Raw genomic sequence first — 18,642 nt, 5'->3', positions numbered from 1 at the left:
CATTTCAAAGTAAGCAGTTGCTAGGAGAAAATGTATATATGTAATCTAGAGTCTTTACTTCCAGATAAATACTTTAAGGAGAATCAAAACATGTAGTACCTTTCAACTATCACTGTGAAAAAGGCTTTTATAGAGCTGTGGACGTAGTTGATTTGTGAGGCATTTTGACAGCTGCATTGTTCAGGGTGATTTACAGTTTTCTCAACTTGCTTCAAATAGTATTAAATCATAGAGTGCTTTGGGTTAGAAGGGACCTTGAAGATCACCTACTGCCAACCTTCTTGCACTAAGTGCACTAGGTGCACTTTACCTTCCATGAAAAAAGGCTGCTCAAAGCCCCACCCAACCTGTCTTGTATCACTTGGAGAAGGGAATTATCATCAGTGCATTCCAGGAACCTCCTGGGTTGCTCATGCCCTGCTTTGTTGCCCCTTCAGCAGGTGTTGGGGTGGCTGAAGTTCCTCATGAGGACCAAGACTTATGAACACAAGGCTGTTCCTGTCTAGAAAGGGTCTCATCTTCTCAATCTTCCTGTTTGGAGGATCTGTAGCAGACCCCCACTGTAATGTTGCTCTCCCTTTAACCTGCTCTCTGCTTTCCTTTAACCCAACCTATAAACCCCTCAGCTCCTCATCCATCACCCGTCAGGGGATGCTCCATGCATTCTTACTGGTCATTGACGTAGAGGACACACCCCTCCTTGTGTCCCCTCCCCTCTCCTTCCTGAAGAGCCAGTATCCTTCCCTTCCAACACTATCATCGTAGGAACCATCCCACCACATCTGTGTGACAAGGTCCTAGGTGCACATCTCTTGTTTACTGCCCATGCCCCCAAAGCCAACATACTGGCTAGAGTGGCTGGAATTCCTTTTTCTGCACACTTGCAATCCCCTTTCAGACTCAGAGCATCTCTTTCTGATATTGGCATCAAACTTGGAGTGGCATGAATTGAGGTTCTGTTCCCCTGGGAACTTTCATTTTGTGAGGATTGGTGAAAAAACAACTTGCATTCCAGAGTGCCATCACCCTCTGCAATCCATCTTGGTATTGCTCAGACTGCTCCTGGCTGTGTCACTGGTGCCCTTGTGAAGCTACAAGGGCAGTGGGCAGGAGTGGGCTCTGTGAGGCTTGGGAGTGTCTTGGTGACATCTCTGCTGTGAGCCCCCAGTAAGCAGCACAGCTCTCAGGGTGTGTCAGAGGCAGACCTCCGTGCCTCTCACAGCAGGGTCCCTGCTGCTGTCACTATCACCTTCCCGTGGTTGCATTGGCCCTGACAGAGCAGATGGGGCTGCCTGCTTCAGCTCCAGCACCTCTCTTGATGGGGTGCGTCTTTTCAGTCTGCAGAGCAGAGAAGAGGTTCTGCAGGGGCATGTCAGGCATCAGGGGAAGTTTCTTTCTCCTGTAGATTGATGCTCTTGCAAGCTTCTGTTCTTCTGCATTTTGCTCCTCTCTGTTCTGTGTGTGCCAGCAGTGGCATTGTTGGATGATTGGCCATGGGCTGTGGGTCCACTGCAGACTGAGCTTGGAACCAGCTTTCCAACTCGGCCCCCCTCATGCTGCACAGACTTCTCACAGCCTGCTGCAACTCAAAGTAGATAAAAGAAGTGTTGTGCTATTGTGGTTAGTAATTACAGTAGTTAAAAGGTTGATGCTCCATAAAACAGCTTCTTACCATGAAAGAAAGTCTATTTTGAATTTAACTAACTTTAGATACCCAGTTGTGTCTTTCTGCCGTCTCCATGTACAATAAGTTTAGAGTATGTTATTCATGTCTTTAATTACATTTGTTTTTAACTTCCTTTTTATTTTCCTCTGTTTTCAGGAAGTTGAAGACCATGTGGCATTTTTAATAACTGTTCCAACAGCCCTAGCAATTTTTTTTGCTATATTTATCCTTGTCTGCGTAGAACCTGTCTTTAAGAAGCTGCTTCGTATATTTTCTCTGGTGGTCTGGGTATGTCTTGTTGCCATGGGATATCTCTTTATGTGTTTTGGAGGAATCATCTGTCCCTGGGACCAGGTAAGACTGTCATTATTACTAATTTTACTTCCATTGGGTACATTTCCAAGAACCCTTCTATACAAAAGCGTTCACGTTTGTTTTTGTGGGACATCTTACAAAATGTTTTTGTGACTAAGTGGTTGCATGCTGAGACTCCCTCAATCTGCTTTATAAATACCAGAGGTGTGCATAATTAAAATACTAGGAAATACTAGAAGGATTTTGCTGTTATATTTTTAAGCTCTTTTAAGGATGAGTACTTGATTCCAATCACCAGCTTCTTTGTAGAGAGAATATTTGATTCTAGTGACCAGTTAACATAGTAGAAATGCTAGTTTTGTTCAACACTGCTTATTGCTCTTTTCCAGTTTAAAATGTTTGAGGTCTCAGTGTAGGCTTTCTGTGGTCTACAAGGTGTTCTCTAGCAACGCATGAGAAAAAGGACTGGGAGTCTCCTTACTTGTCTAGAGAAATGGATGAGTAGAGAAGAAGTGAAGTACCCATCACATTTTTTAAATTTTGTAATGAAGAAAAAGCAAAGTATAATTGCAGCCTAATAGCAGCACTTTTGAAACATCAATAAATGATGTGCAATATCCAGCACTGCGGCTGATCGATTCTTCTGAGTTCTGTCACATTATTTTCTTTTCTCCAAACAGCTCTACATGGGAATGTGGCTCATATAATATTTTTATAACTCTTCAAAGGATGGAAAAAGTCTTTTAAACATATAAATATGTCTTCTGAAGATTTCATGCTGATTCTATGAGTTTAGCCTTTAAATTGTGTTACCCTCTCCAGAAGGCCCTCTAGGTACTTGAGACAGACTTGGAATACATTCTCTGACTTTTTATTCAGATTTTGCAAAGACTTGGGCAAATACTGAACTTTAAGTAGTTCCTTTAAACTCTTAAATATAAATTTATAAATATCAATATAAATTTTTAAAATTACTGGTGCATGCTGGTAATATTTTGGAGCCCTTTCCTTTGTGGGTGACTTTATATTTTCATTTTCTTGGAAGGTTCTGGGATTAATTTTCTAAGAAACCTCCTACCTGGTTTGGGGTTTTTTAGGTTTTATATCTTTTCAATAGTTTAAACTACCAAACCAGGTCACACTTGCATGTAATAAAAACATGAGAACATGAAATACTTTTCTTTAGATATGGATTTCACCCTGGGAGTACTTCTGTCTTTGTGATATCTCATCTAGGTAATTCACGAGGTCTTACTTTTTTCATTTGCTTTCACTGGCATTTGTGTCATGTTGTGCTAGAATATTTCAGACTTTCAATCTTAGATGTAAATATTTAGTTAGTCATATTATTTATTCATTGAAAATGATACTAAATTTAGTTTTGGTATTTGAAAGCTAGGATAATGATTTTCAAAAGCACATGGACTGAAAGATATCTAAGAGGGATACTGATGTCTCAGTCCCAGGGTTGTGTTTAGCCCGTGATGATTTGTCCTGCCTTGCTTTCCTCTTAGGAAAAATACAGGCATTCCCACAGCATGTGTCTGGCCCTGTGATGGAGGAAGGACTGTAGAGCTCTGGGAATTGGCATTGTCTTCCTGTAGGTTGCCAGGACACAACTCCTCTGATATTCAGTCTTCTCTTTGCTTTGCGTGCAAGAGCTGCTTGGAGAAAAGGATATTTGGGATGGAGCTGCTTCTCTTGCTCTGCCAGCAGCAGCCAGCTCTGGGCAGCCACCTTGCCGAGTCCTTTGTGGGCTCCAGCTGAGAGCAGGCAGGGCTTTTCCAAAATGCTGGGACCTGCGGCAGATGTCTTTGGCATCTGGTGGGAGAATAGCCCCTGGCCACTGCTGAGAGTCCAAGGTGGTGTGGCTCCTTGTAGCAGAATCCTTCATTTCCCCAAAGCTGCTTTTTTTTTTTTCTCCTTTGAATAGCAGTGCACTTTTTTGAACTGCTTTTGTATAGGAGTACTTTTGCCTAGTGTCAGTTAACAGTAAACTGTGGAAATACGGGAATCTTTCTGGGAATTTGACACCTTACTCAAAAGACTGAGTGAAGGTTTGAAGTTTTCAAACATTTGAAAAAGAGCTGTGAGCAGTAAAATACTGCTTTGTATTCCTGTGATGCTGGTGTTTTGTTTGCTCTGCACTGAGAATCTGTAGGTCCATAGCTGGTGTTATCTCCTGTATGTGAAACCAAATTTGAAAAATCCTTCCTCGATGGCCGTCGACAGGTTCTTTGTTGAAATTTCATATTTTGTGAACCTTTAAACCATTTTACTTGGCATATTGAAGTGGTTTTTTGATTCTTTTATTCTTTTTATGAAAGAAAGGAGACATGATGTAAAATTTAAATTAGTTAGGTTTCAAATATATCTCTGTCAACATTAACTAATTAGAAAATGATGAAAAGGAAAGAGTCAGTTCAGGCATAGTTACTTACTGAACAAGTGCTTTATATTAATTTACTTCATGTTTATATATATTTACTTTAATTTACTTTTAATTTACTTCAAATTGCAGCCTAACTTCTGTTCTGGTCCAGGAGAGTTTAAAAATGTCATAACTTTCATGTCCCCTGAATCTTAAGCTTGTTACGAATTTGGCATTTCTTAGTTGTACTAGTAACTGTTGAAAGGTAGATTTTCTTCATACCACAGTTACTAGACAGAGCATGTTATGGTGCCATTTGTGGACAGGCCTTTGAGTGACACCCTTGCATCTTTTAAATTTTGGCTTAATGATTTTCTTTGCAGTTTGCAACTGCTCAATGTAGTGTTTCTCTGTTGTCTTAAGGAACCTGAGGTGTGAACTTTTATGGCTTTTGTTTACAATAAAAATAGAATTTGAGAGAGAATATTTTGGTTAGGAACTCAATATATATTTAATGCAGAGCAGTTCTTCCTTAGCCTGCAGGCACATAGCTCAAATAACCCACAATTAGTAGAGGGCTGGAAATGAAGTGGTTGGTCAGGGCCGTTGTTTTGGTTTTTTTATTAGAAACATGTAGGCTGATGTGAAATAAGTGCAAATAGTAATTGGTTTCAGCTATCTTTTTGCTGTCCCTGCAGCTGCTTTTATCAGTCTCCATTTCCTTGACTCTTCTTCTTTGGTTGCAGGTACAGCTTTGGAGAAAAGTGTTATCAGGTAGGTGTCTGGCTGCTGTTTGAAGGGGCAGGACAGTGTGGCTGTGGACACTTATTTTGTCCCTTGTGCCAATCTGCCAGCTCCATGCTGGCTCCGTAATTGCCTGCTGAACCCAATCCAAAGGCTGTTATTGTCACTGGACTGCCTGGCCATCGTCCCTTACCCATCTGGGACAGCAGCCAGCATATTTGCACCATCAGCCTTAGTAGCTCGCTTACCTCTTTACTTAGTCCAAACTCCTTTGCTCCTCTGTGTCAACAATGAAGAATGATGAGTACACTGAGAGGGAGATGGAGCGTGCCTTAGGGAGACAGTGGGCCACTTTACATGAAAAGAATTGAAAGTGTGATGGCAAAAGTCTTTGATACCTGACAATTTTTTTAAAGAAGTGTGGCAACCCTCCTTTATTGGTGTCAGCCCAAGTTTTTGTGGCATTGGAGCCCCTGGTTTTCCTTGGTGGCTTGGGGAAGTTGGATCCTAGCCTTCATGTGCTACAGTTTGCGTGAGCCAGGAGGGAGACTGGGCTCCCTACTAGGAGTCATGAGACACCTGGGTTGGTAGGAAAGAAGTAGAGCAAAGGTAGTCATGCTAAGGCTCAGAGAGGGCCACTGCCTGCTGGCAACTTTCTTCCAAGTCTAGGATGTGAGCAGTAATGTGTGGAGATGTTTTCAGTGAGGAAAGTCCCAAGGGCGATGCTTACTTAGCAAGGTCTGTGAGGAAAGCTGTGGATGGTGTGTTGGTGGAGGGCCAGTAATGCAAGGCAAGCAAGCTGAGTAAGGAGTGCTGGTAGGAAGGAGTGATGGATTGATTTTGTTGTGTTAGAACTCTTCCTTACTATAGTATGAAGCACCTTTCCTTTCAAAATGTAAATCCAGTACCTGTCTGTAGAGTTTCCTGCCGGGGAATGAATTTAAATCAGTTTCCTCTTGTTTTGCTGACAGTGTAGTTATTGTACAACAGTTGCCTTTCTGTGTCACCCTCTGACATGTCTAATACTTCCTCAGCCTTTTATACGGGGTGTATGTAAATATGTCATAGCACATTGATATCAGTGGGTAAAAAGAGCTCTTAAAGCATGCAGTGGATGTTATAAAAAAAGAGTAATTATGCAGCATTATACTAGTCTAATGAATTCTATCATTGCAGGATTTTGGTATTCAATTCTATTTAATCATAAATATGTTTGCACAGTGCAGGCACCAGATGTGTTCCTCCTTCTCTGTATTCAGTTACAGCACAGAAATTACTTCAAGCGGAATTTGACACTTATGGTTTTAAAAAATATCCAGAGTGATGTGCTTAGAATATATATTTGATTATTTTAGCCTAAATCCCACTTTTTGAGCTGATTTTAAAGTACTTCTTTGTTTTCTTTTAATCTGTTGATATGAATGGTTTGATTTGGGCCTTGGAGCAGTCTTGGTTTAAGAAGTGTGGGCAAAATTTTATGTCCTAGTATTTATAATTATCTTTTTTTTATATACTGTCTTAGCACCTGGGGATATCTGTTGTGTGCTGAGGTCTGAGGGCCTACACAAAGTTTCTGTGGTTGTGGTAATCAGCTCCTGTATTAGGCAGTTTGGTGAAGCAATGGGTCTGCAGAAAGGGAAGACTTGTCTTTGCGTGAATTACATTGCGTCTGATTTCCACACTTGGCCTTATCTAAAGTCAGCCCTGCCCTAAACGATCAGTGACATGTTTTGTATAGTTAAGCATTATATAAAAAAATAAGTTGCTCATATTTGAGGAAAGCAAGGCAGGTGTCAGTGAAGTTCCTGCAACACAGGAAAGTGAGGGTTAATTGATGCTATACCACTTGTTCAGGATCTGGAGTGTGGGCGAGACTTGACTTTTTTTAAAGTTCAAGATTAATCATACTCTCAGGAATAAGTATCCCGAACAAGGAACCAAATCTTGTAGGAGCATGGTTCAGTACCTTATAAGTGAATATTCACCTGAAAAAGGACCTGAAGAAAACCAGAAGGGTTGTGTCAAAGGAAAAGATACTGCCAAGCATATGATACTCTGCTTTAGGAATAGGTGTGATAGAAAAACAAGAACCCCCCCAGTATATGCCATATTTTCACTTATAATCTTGGAAAGTGAACAAATGATTTTTATCTTAATGCTTTTTTATCGATATATAAAGTCACAGGCTTTATAGCAAGACATTTAAGTGGTTCTATCAAGTCTGGTATGGTTATATCTGTATAGAAGACAGGAAAAAGATGAACTATTAGAGACACCTGCCAGTTACTAAAATCAGTAATACAGTAGATTAATACAATACAATAGTGTGTGATCCCTGAAATACTGGTTGGCATAACCAATGTGCCATTGTTAACCTTTGCTATGTCATGGCAGTGCATTATGAGAGCAGTGAAGAAAAGCTGGTAACTGTTTTAAATAGGGAATGTATATTGGAAAGAAAAACCAAAATCTACTTTTGTTCCAAACAGGAGACTAGAAGCCCTGCTAAAGGAGATGACCATTATTAAAGTAACTGCACATGTAGGTGAGGGGAGATGGCAGGTAGTGTGACTTCAGAGGGTGTCAGGCAGGAGGAGGATTTCATGGCGGATTTCTCAGAGAGCTCTCTGGAGAATATTTCCCTTTATTAGTGCTTTTTACTTGTGAAGGGGTGACTGAATGTCACTGCTATAATGAAATTTGTTGATGACCCAGTTCAAGGATTCCTAATACAGCAAAAGATCACAATGTTATGGGGAAGAAAAGCTTGACCTTGAGGACTGCAGTAATAGCAGCTAGATGAAATTTAATAATAGGAAATATAAGGTGCCTGCATTTGGGGACTAACAGCAGAAGTTACAGCTATAGACTGAATTCATCACTAGAAAAAGAAGCAAGGACAAGCAGAATGAAGAGAGGAAGCATTGGCTGATCACTGGGTGATTTGGACATGTGTCCAGAAAAGACTCGTTTATGATGGCAGAGTGTCCAGCTAAAATGAATCCTTGCCTGGATGACTATGTAAACTTCTAAGCACCTTTATTCCAAAGATCACTAGAAAAAAGGCAGGTTTTGTGAAAGATGAGAAGAGCTTGACTTGGGTATGGATCTGCAGAGGAGAAGAATGCTGAGAGTTGTGTGACTGCCATCTACAGATAGTCCATAGTCCAGGCAACAAATTTGAGGAGAAGCGATGGAAGACAAACAATTAGTGACACATACACCTACACCCAAAAAAAAAAAAAAAAAGTCATCTGGCTGGTAATGAAAACTAAACTGAAAATTAGAATTTTCAGTGCCCCATTGGGGCACTTGGTTTATATACTCAGGGTAATAAAGATTAAAGTAATGAATTGGTTTTACAGTGGGATGCTGTCCTTAGCTGAGAGTCAGTCAGTATCTTCATTCAAAGAGAATGGACTTCAGTGGTTCAGGAGCGTCCTTTTAGTTCCTTATTTCTATGGACTACAGAACATCTGGAAACTACTGAGATGTTTTAAATGACAATTTCCTTTGACCTGTGCATGAAGTTCATGTAAAAGCTAAAGAGATGCATTTTCTGAATTTTAGAAGTTTATGGCTTTTTGCTATCTAAATATCTTTTATCCTTCCAGTGTTCTGGAGAAGTAGTATCAGAATTTAAAACATCAGGGGATAATAATTTTGGTCTATTTCTGCTCTCTTTAGGCATTCTATAACATTTCTGAGAGAGGTTTGATGTAATATAAAGTGGAACATACTGGATGTATCCAGTAACTTACCAAATGAACCTTATGAAATTCTTTTTTCCCTGCTAGTTTGTTTTCCTTGACTCCATTTCTTGAAGTGTGTTTTTCATCTTGGAGGGGACAATTAAGTACAAAGGCTGAGCTGATTGTAGTTTTCATCAAGATTATTGCATAGTTTACATGCAGTGTGATAATTGCAGTGCAAGTCATGTGAATGAACTCTGCCAAGGCAAATGTACATATTGATGTACAGTAGAAATGTAAGACTCAGATAAATATGCACAAACTGAATGTGGCAAGATTTTTCTCTCTGATGGGAAATAACATTTATCGATAAGAATATTAATGTTTCAGAAAGTACTGAAAATAATCAATGCTCATTTTAAATATCATCATATTCTTCTGATGTCGCTGAAGTTGAAAGACCAAGTGATAAATGGAAGTGAATAATTTGAGCCCTTCATGTGACTTCTTATGTGCTTAATAACTGATTTGACATCAGGAAATAAACATTTAATAATTTCATAATACACACATAGTTAACAATTACTTGTATGATGGAGCTACTGGAGAACTACAGAAGCAGCTATCCAGTACTTCTTGTTAGCAGGTTTAATTTAGGAAGACATGCAAATGTCATTCATTGGAATTGTATTTTACTCAGAAATCTAATAGTTTGCCTGACTTCCACGAGGAAAGGTTTTTGCATGATACTGCATTAGTCTATTGGTTTAAGCTGATAGACCTTGCATACCTGTGTGCTATAGAAAAGCTTGTACCTTTACATGGCCATTGCACGTAATATTGTATGTTTTTATTTTTCTGAATTGGGTGCTGGAAGGATGTTTCATAATAGAGCCTGGCCTTTGGTCGGTTTTTTGCCTTTTCTCTCAAATCTGATTCAGTTTGCAGGTTTCTAGTGCTGTAAAAATTTAGCTAGTGAGCTATTGAACAAAGAAATAATAAAATAGATGGTGAAAATATTTCCTACAAGCTGCATAAGAAGACATCAGTTTAGTTGTTTGGGGGTGTTCCCTGTTTCTGTAGATTTTTATTAAGTGTTATGCACAACTGTGGTGCTAAATAAATGAACCTGAGTATTTGGATTGTCAGAGGATCACTTCTCTTTCAGTCTAGGAAGCAACTAACAGGATTTTAACCCATATCCCTGCAGTTTGTAGTATGCTGGCTGTGAAGTCCTTTCCGTCTCCCTTGTTACGATACTGACCTGGTTTAGGGCAAATGTGGGAGAGAACCTCCAAAAGGTTCCTCTCCCACTTACTAATGAAGACAGCCTTTGCTAAATCTATTATTTGTTACCACTCTGTATTTTTTTTGCCTTACAACCAGCTGTAGTCTTCATAAAAATATTTCTTGCCTCATTCGATACAGATGAGTTTTCATAGATAACAGTTTTTAGGCATCATTATGACAGTGATAGTGTTGCAAGTTCAGATATCTGAGGGCTCAATTTGAATTCAGTTATATTCCCTTGCAGTTCACACTTGCAGTTTTACCTCCCTGCCACTCCCCCCAAAAAAGGAAAGAAAAAAATTCTTTGTGGCAGGGCTTTTTTTCCCCTTTTTTTGGTAACATAAGCAAGCAAAGTATTATAGCTTTAACTTCCAGATTTTGTAATTTTTTATATTTTTATAATTTTGATTAAATTGATCCTAAGTAAAATGGAAATGGATTTTAAAATGGAAATGGATTAAGGCTAACAACAGTATAATAAAGAAAAATTTTTCTTTATTATGCTGTTGTTAGCCTTAATCATCCAATATTTTTTTTCAAATAATATAAAGTTATGAAGGAAATGGATTCAAAAGCCTGCAATGTAAATAAGGTGAACATCTAAATAAAACGTATTTAACATACCTATGTCTAAAAAGTTCTACTTTCCAAAAAGAGCCAAAACAAAAAAGTATTTTATTGCTATTAAATGAAGCTGAGATTTGATTAAGTCTTTTTTTTCCCATGTCACACTCTGATTATCTGCTTATGTTATCTAATGCTAGTTCCTAACAATGTGTACATATTGCTTACACACCTGTACAAACAAATATAAATTGATGCCTTAAATGGCTTTCACATTGCGGAGACTATGGTCTTTGTTAGGTAGATATGCATGCCTTTTATTTTCACTAACTTGAATTTTACCACCTGTTAAAAACTTATTTAAGAATATCAGTTACAATTTTGGGTCTTTGTTAGGTCTGATGTTGATAAACTGCTGGGTCTACTGGATGACCCAGGGGATTAACAAGAGAAGGAAAGTATGTGGTGTGAATGACATTAATTTGTATATTAAATTCCATCAAAATGTTGACTTGGTGTGCAAAAATAAATTGAGAAAAGTCATGTTTCCTTGGTCAGATGAAGACTGGAAAGAAATCTTGATTGATGACAAAGCCCCAAATGCAGAAAAGTGCAGTATAAATGTGCGTTATAATGTGTCAGTCATACTTCTTTCTATACTATGATTTCCTCCAGATTAGCTCAAGAATTCCATGCTCGTTGATGATGTGGGCAGACAGGACATGTTTCTCCAGAGATGCTAGCAAGAGAATCTGTGCTTTAGAACCCCTAAATTTCTTTTCTCCTCATCTCCTTGTTTAGTTTTCATTGCATTTCAGCAAGTACTACTTCTCTCAAGCCACGTGAACATTCCAGGAATGGCATTTTACAACATTTCAGGGACATGTGGCCACTGAAGCTACAAAAGGAAAATCTTTCTGGATCCATAGAATTTGCACAGCTTCTGTGATGCATTATTTAGCTGGTGGTTTTGATCACATAGTAGTGATTTCACATGATGTAGAAATGTAGAACAAAACTTTGCCTCTTGTGGTCTTACAGAGTTTGTATTCTCTTTTATTTACCATGCTGAGCAACCACGTATCTTACACATTTATAAATAAAATGGGATTTTCTTAGTAAAATGCCAGGTTTCACTTTTCACTACTTTTGCTATTTTGTTGCAAATCTTACATGAGGGCTCTCTTGGGTGGTTCGCCTTTTTTTACCTGTTTTGTCAAAAGTGAGATTTTCAGGCCAATGTACCGCTTTGTTCAGGATGGCTGCAGTCTCAGGGAGAGTGGGAGAGGACTGAAATCAGGACAGATCCCACCACCACTGTGTCTGTGTCTCTCAGGAGCTGTTTCTGTGGGATGAGACCTGTGCTCATGGGCTGTTCAGTGTGCATGGGCTGAGCATCAGATGCAGCAGAAATGTTGGGACAAAGCCTCCAAGAAATATGATGAAAGCTGAGCACCTCTGCTTATGCAGTGTGGAGAGCTGGGCATGCAAACAAAGAAATGGCTCGTGTGACAGTGGTGCCCATTGATTTTTTAACAGATATTTTATCACGATACTCTGGTGTTTTCCTTCTCTCTGGGAGCTGTGGAAGTTGGTCTCACAGCCCTGGACAACAGATGGTTCCTGGCCATCAGCATGGATGGAAAATGGCTGAAGGGAAAGGTGGAGAAGGATTGTGTTAAAACTGAAGGCAATAGAGTCCTTAGGTAGGGGTAGGTTGGTAAGCAGGCAGTAAATGAAATCCCCGGCTGAGTAGGCATGGAGCAGCGCACATTTTGTTTGTACAGAAAATAGACTTTCAACTCTGACCGTTTGTACACTCAGTGACAGTGGATAGAAATGGGATGGCAAACAACAGGAGCTATAAAAACTGGAATGATTTTGAAGTATTGAAGGTCAACAGGATTGTGTATTTCAGGCTGCTGTATCTCACTAAATCATGCAACTCTAGTAAGGTTTCTTGCTGTTATGGAAATTGCTTCTTGAATATGCTTCACCATCAAGACCTTTACATAGGAAAATTTATCTTATGTATATTTAAATACAATTTAACACTTGACATACTAATATTAATATATGTCTCCAGGTGTTTGAAAAAAAAATAACATTAGCAAGAGGGGGTGTGTTTTGAATAGATTAATTTTAATGCAGAATATGCATAAGGATGTCATTCTTTTTAGGCACGGTCTGTTGTTGGAGTCATGCAATATGAAGTAATACATTAAACTTGTCACAATTTTGGAATATATTTGAAGGAAAGAGATTTCTGGGTGAAAAGTATTTGTCTAAAAATGTTCTTCATATGAAATGTGTAGCTGAAAATGTTAAGGCTTCAGTCTCTTACTGGTAATAAAAGTGAAGCTCTTTGCTTATCTCTCAGTTTACTTTTACTTTCTGCATTTTGTTACACTCAGATTTCAGAAAAACACAAAAAAAGGGAAGAAAAAAGTTTAAAAATATAACATAATTTGATTTAGTGACTTCCTCAGTGTTCCCTTAGGTGCAAAGTATAATAATCATTGTTGAACTACAGAGCAGCAAAATGAACTCCCAGCATTTGTTGTTTAAAACTGACGTGCTCATTTTATCCTTGAAATCCTCCAAAAGAAGCCACAAACTAAACCGTAACTGCATAGTAAAATACTCATAGCTGTGTCTGTGCAATTAAGATATTACTCTAGTTAGGTTTCTTCTTACAATTAAATATATTGCTACTTTCATTGTTCAGTTCTCAGAGTAGTGACATTTTGCTTATATAAATTTTTTTTGACTGGAGGTATTGGAGAATTTTTAGGATTGAATTGATTTTACAAAAATTTAATATTTAGGGCTATATGTTTTTCACAGCTGAAGCCCTGAGTTAGGGGATAGGCTGCTCATGGCAGCTGGTGGGTGAGAAACTACAATAATACTGAGCAATCCCATAGAAACCCAGGTCTCTGTTATCCAGAAATATCTCTGTCCTGAACTCCCACCTCCTTTCCTGGAAAGCACAAATCCACTCCTCCAACACACCCCAACTCCTGTACCCCAATTATGCAATATTAAGACATAATCACCGCTGATTTGTGAGAGCTTCTACCTGACCTGTTGCCTGGTGATATTGTGGTGGGAAGTTCTGTCTGGTTCCAGAGGTTTGGGAAGCCATGACAGTGGACTGTGTTGACACAGTAAATGAACCTGGTTATAAAATTTTAGTTAGTATACTGATACGGCCTCTAATACTTGACGTAATTTAGATGTAGAAGAAGAATCTGTTTCAATGTGCATAACAGTGTTCAGGACCTCCCAAAATGGGCTGAGCATGATGTGGAACTGTGATTCCCTCCACCAATGTATCCAGAGCAGAATCTCTTCTAGGACAGCATTTCTGATCCAGTTTGTCCATCCAGTCTCCTAACGAAAGGCTTCATTCTGTCCCCAGTCCAAAAAATGGGCTTAAAAGCTACAAAGAAGCCTCCTGTAGGATTGTTCTTGAGGTCTTCATTGCAGTTTAAACCTTTTGCAGTGAGAGAACAATGTTTTAAGGTTGTAATTAGACTGCTATAGCTAGAAATTCCCAGACAATGTATTGTCATTGTCCACTTTGACATGTGGTAGTTTTAATATTGACAAACCACCACAGAAGAGCTCAGATGAGAGTATTTTGCAGTCATTGATCTATTGTGCTTGGGCAAGCATTCTATCATATTGTCAGAAGGTATTTGCATGAATATAGGCAGAGGTTACAGAGCCTCTTCACACTTTTCAGCTTGCTCTAAGGGAAGGGAGAGCAGCAGAGGTACCAGCTGGAACAATTCCAATGTTTGTCAGGGCCTGGAGTCAAATAGGAAATTTTCCCTGGAGCATCAGGTCCCTCCTCTGAACATTCAAAACTGGCAAGAGTTCAAAGCCCTTCTGTGCCGTATCTCGCACTCCTATTTTGTCCTTTTTTGATTTTTTGGAATCTTAATATGTAATCTTTTTATGTTTTGCATTCCATGTGCTTATTTTTATTTCAGGTATTTGACTTTGGTTTAATTTTGGAGGCTTCATTATGTACCCATTTATTTAACAGGTCATCATGAAAGTAATGCTAAGCAGGGATCATTAAAGGGGATATTGTGTGGGCTGAGTCGAAAGTTATTTTCACCACAAGACTGAAGAGGAGTCTTTTCCATCCTAGTTCCCTAAAAGACAGAAATGACTCATTTAAATTTCAAATGAGATACAGATACCGTCTGTTACCAACTTCATTCAGATTTCTGATGAAGCTTTCAACAGATTGGTTTTGTATGAATAAAAAAATGACTGGTTATTAAATATATCAACAGTAATGTTTGTTCATCTTTGATTACACTGGATTTCTGAGAGATAATGTATGTCGGAAAATTGCATGCTGTACTGAAAATTTTAAAAGTTATTCATATTTTTATTTTTGCCCTTTAAAAACAGTAAGGGGAAACAAAACCCCCTTGGTCTCTTTGAAGCCAAGAACTCTCAAATTTTGTGCTTAGTTTTTCAGCTGCCCACCTGAGGTGTTTTGATGTGAGAATCAATTTACCACTTGCAGATTATGAAGCTGAAGAAAGTATTTTCTTTCTTCTCTGGAATAGTGCCTGTTTTCAGGTAACATGCAATAGGTAATTATATTATCTGGCATCTTTTGTATGTTTGGGTAAAAGAAGGAGTTTTATGGCTAAAAAGTATTGTTTTTTCTATATGATAGTCAAAAGTGAGGGTTTAACAAGTTCAGGTACTTGTAGTTACGGCTGTAATTTTACTGAAAATTCCTTGATTGATTGTATTTGTGGGTTAGTGGCCTTCAGAAGCATTTACATCCCAGATTTTTCAGGGAGCCCTTGGGAAGCAGAATCGATTGCTTGTTGCAGTGGCGTTTTGGCAACATCCTGCTTTATTGCAGTTCAATAGCAATATCAAACCTCCAAGGACTGCTTCAGAATGGATCAAGATAATGCTGTGGAGAGAGTGTTCCTGCCAGGTGTTGATTTCCTGGGAGAGTATGCAAGGTGGCAAGCCTGGAGAAAGGATGAGGTGGCAAAGATCATGTGGAGGTGGTGTGAAACAGGCTGAGGAGGGACCCTGTGTTGCTGGAGGTCAGTGGGCAGTGCTGACAAGCTGGCAGTGGTGTTGTACCTCTGATACTGCCACTGTTTGCCTGCCAGTCCACTGGCACCTCCTCCAGCTGGACAAGCCTTTGCAGCTGCATCAGAGATGTGTTCCTGGTATTGGCTGAAGTAATCACATATCCTGGGAGAGGAGACAAAAAAGAAATTGGAGCATTCTCATTTAGATCAGGTTATCACAGGTGTGATTGCTCACTCTCAGTGGCAGGACATGGCAGGTGACACACTGGATAGCACAGTGGCCTGTCTGATGCACACCTGTGCAGATGGTTGGCCTGAGGACAGCTGAGATCCGTAGGGGTGTGAGACAAAGTGGATGGGAGGAATGCAGTGGGTTTTAGGTCAAAGGAGGTTGAGACAAGATGGGGGTCAGTCTCTTCTTCCAAGTAACAAGTGATGGGACAAGAGAGGAAATGGCCTTGAGTTGCACCTGGGGCAGTCAGGTTGGATATTAGGAAAAATCTCTTCGGCAAGAAGATAGTCAAGCACTGGAACAGGCTTTTGAGGGTTGTGATGGAATCACCATCCCTGGAGGCATTTGGAAGACATGTAGATGTGACACTTAGGGATGTGGTTCAGTGGTGGACTTTAGCACACTGGGCTAATGGTAATGGTTTGACTTGGTAGTATCTGAAGGTCTTTTCCAACCAAAACAACTCTGTGATAATGAGCTTCTGTGCCATCAGTGCCATGAGAAAAGGAAGGTCAGCAATATTCAAATTATCTGGTCTAAGAAATGGGGTACCTTTGTTGAATGAGGATATGTGGAGTTGGAGTTTGGCTGCAATCACTGCAGACAGACCTGTTCTTCACTGCTATGCCCCTTTGTCCAGGCTGCACGAGCCCTGAGTGGCTGTGTAGTGTTTGATTTACTCACTGTTGGCTCATGGGAGTGCTGAGGGCTGCCAGCTGCTCTGCATGCTGACCTGGGGGCTTTTTGGGGAAGGGTCTGCAGGGCATGGCAGAGTAGAAATGGGGATCCTGGTATTTGTACTTCCTAGCAGAGGAAATCTTAAAATAGCAGCAGCTGTTCAATCTAAAGATATTACAGTGGGAGAAAAACACACGTTTCTGGGACTGTTTTTTCTGCGTCTCTCACCAGCACTGATCAGTTCTCACTGCTAGTGGAGAAATGCTCAGTTAGCTCACCAGCTGCTAGTTGGTGAAATGCTCAGAATGTGGGCACTGACATGTGCAGCAACCCACAGGAGGTAATTCTACCTAGTCGTGGTTGTGTTGAAGGTTTCCCTCAAAGAATCCAGGCCATGACATTGACACCTAAAAAAAGCCACGAAACCTCCATTACAATGTTGGTGAATGTAAGGATAATATCACATCCCTGCTCAGTGTGGAAGCACTCAGTTTGTTTATCTGCTACCATGTGACAGTGGATAGATATGATAAAAAACAGAGAAGTAACTTTTATGCATGGAATAGTACATACAGGTTAGGAGCAGAAGGCAAACCCACTGCTCCTGTCAGATGCCTCTGAGCATCTGTCCCTCTCTGAAGCTTCAGAACTGTAAATACTAGTTAGTGCTTACTCTCTTCTCAAGGGCAGGGAAGGGATTCAGATGGAAGCAAAATATTGAATTGCCAGTTAATGTACAGTTTTCCTGTCAGTGCAATATAAAGGTAATACTTACTCTGCTAGAGGTGATCTCTTTTTTTTTGAAGTAGGAATGATGGAGGAAATTAGCATAAATTTTGTGTTTATTGTCAGAGGTGTATGATTACAAGGAACAAGTTAAAGTAACAACAGAGAGAAATGTCTTCTTTAGATATGAAGAAAATGATTATGTAAATGGTATTTGGGTAATGCAGTTTCTTCCCCCATACTGACACTTCAAAGAGCTACACCAGCACTGCAGGATAAATGGGATGAAGCAGGCACATATTCAGATCTTCCTCCACCCACTGTCCCCCGCTTTACTGTTTCTAAATGTTCATTTGAGTACTTCTGAATTCTCACTTACATCACTGAAGCAATCTAAATCCAGGAACTACTATCAAGGTAGCACATCAGGAATCAATCAGGAAACATCCTAATAGTTATTCTGCTGTGAAATCAATGTAATGTAGACTAGAATAATTAATTTCACATGTTTTTCAGTTATGTCTGTTTAGTTGATCTACCCATGTGAAAGAATTAATGCTTAGGAGAGAATCTTTCTGTTGTGCTGCCTTATGTAACATTGGCTGAATTGCTACAGAAGTGACAGGGTCAGAAGGTGCAGGAGGAAATCAGTTGACATTTCAGATACCAGTCTGAGTGTCTCTTTGTAGCTTATAGAAGAGTTTAAACAGCTCTGGATCAGGGTTTATAAAGCAGTCCTGCTTGAATGCTTCATCTGGAAACAGCAGCAGCAGCTCTAGGATCCTGGAATGTTTATGTGCCATTTGCTGTTTGGAAATCCTTGTTCTGGATTTGTCAAGAGTTCAGCTGATGAAAAATTAGGAGTGAACAATCATGTTTTGGTTTCATAGCTATATTCATATTGGGGTGCATACATCTGGCCTTGTTCTGTGCAACTTTAAAGTATATCATGTCCCTTTAAAGAAAAAAATGGAAAATAGTGTAAGAAAAATAAATATATCAGAGCTTTCAGTAACTGTAAAATACTGTCAATCTGAAACACAGGGTGTCTCTCTGTGTGTCATGGAATTTTCTTCTGTCCATAAGCTGTGTCTCATACAGTGAAGGATATTGCTTTTCCTGTATTTCCCAGTTGTGTTTGCTGCTCCCTCTGTGACTACAAGCATGATGGATTAGCATCACATCTTCCCATCATTTTGTCTGAATTCCTTGCAACCTCTTTCAGATGCAACTGCATTTTATCAAATTCAAAATATCTAACTATCTATATAGATATA

The 18,642-nt window shown here is 39.5% G+C and overlaps 1 protein-coding gene across 1 annotated transcript in view; it reads left to right on the top strand.

The window, feature by feature from the left end:
- The window catches only part of ADCY2 (adenylate cyclase 2), a 209,345-nt gene that overhangs the window by 18,513 nt on the left and 172,190 nt on the right, over nucleotides 1-18,642 (top strand). The window contains exon 2 of the mRNA XM_066559969.1: nucleotides 1,823-2,020. Within this exon, the coding sequence (XP_066416066.1) occupies nucleotides 1,823-2,020 (198 nt within the window). The remainder of the gene's footprint in view (nucleotides 1-1,822; nucleotides 2,021-18,642) is intronic.

This window comes from Molothrus aeneus, chromosome 1, assembly GCF_037042795.1.
Source record: "Molothrus aeneus isolate 106 chromosome 1, BPBGC_Maene_1.0, whole genome shotgun sequence".
NCBI lineage: Eukaryota > Metazoa > Chordata > Aves > Passeriformes > Icteridae > Molothrus > Molothrus aeneus.
Note: the sequence above shows the minus strand (reverse complement) of the source record. Positions and strands in the feature narration are given on the sequence as shown.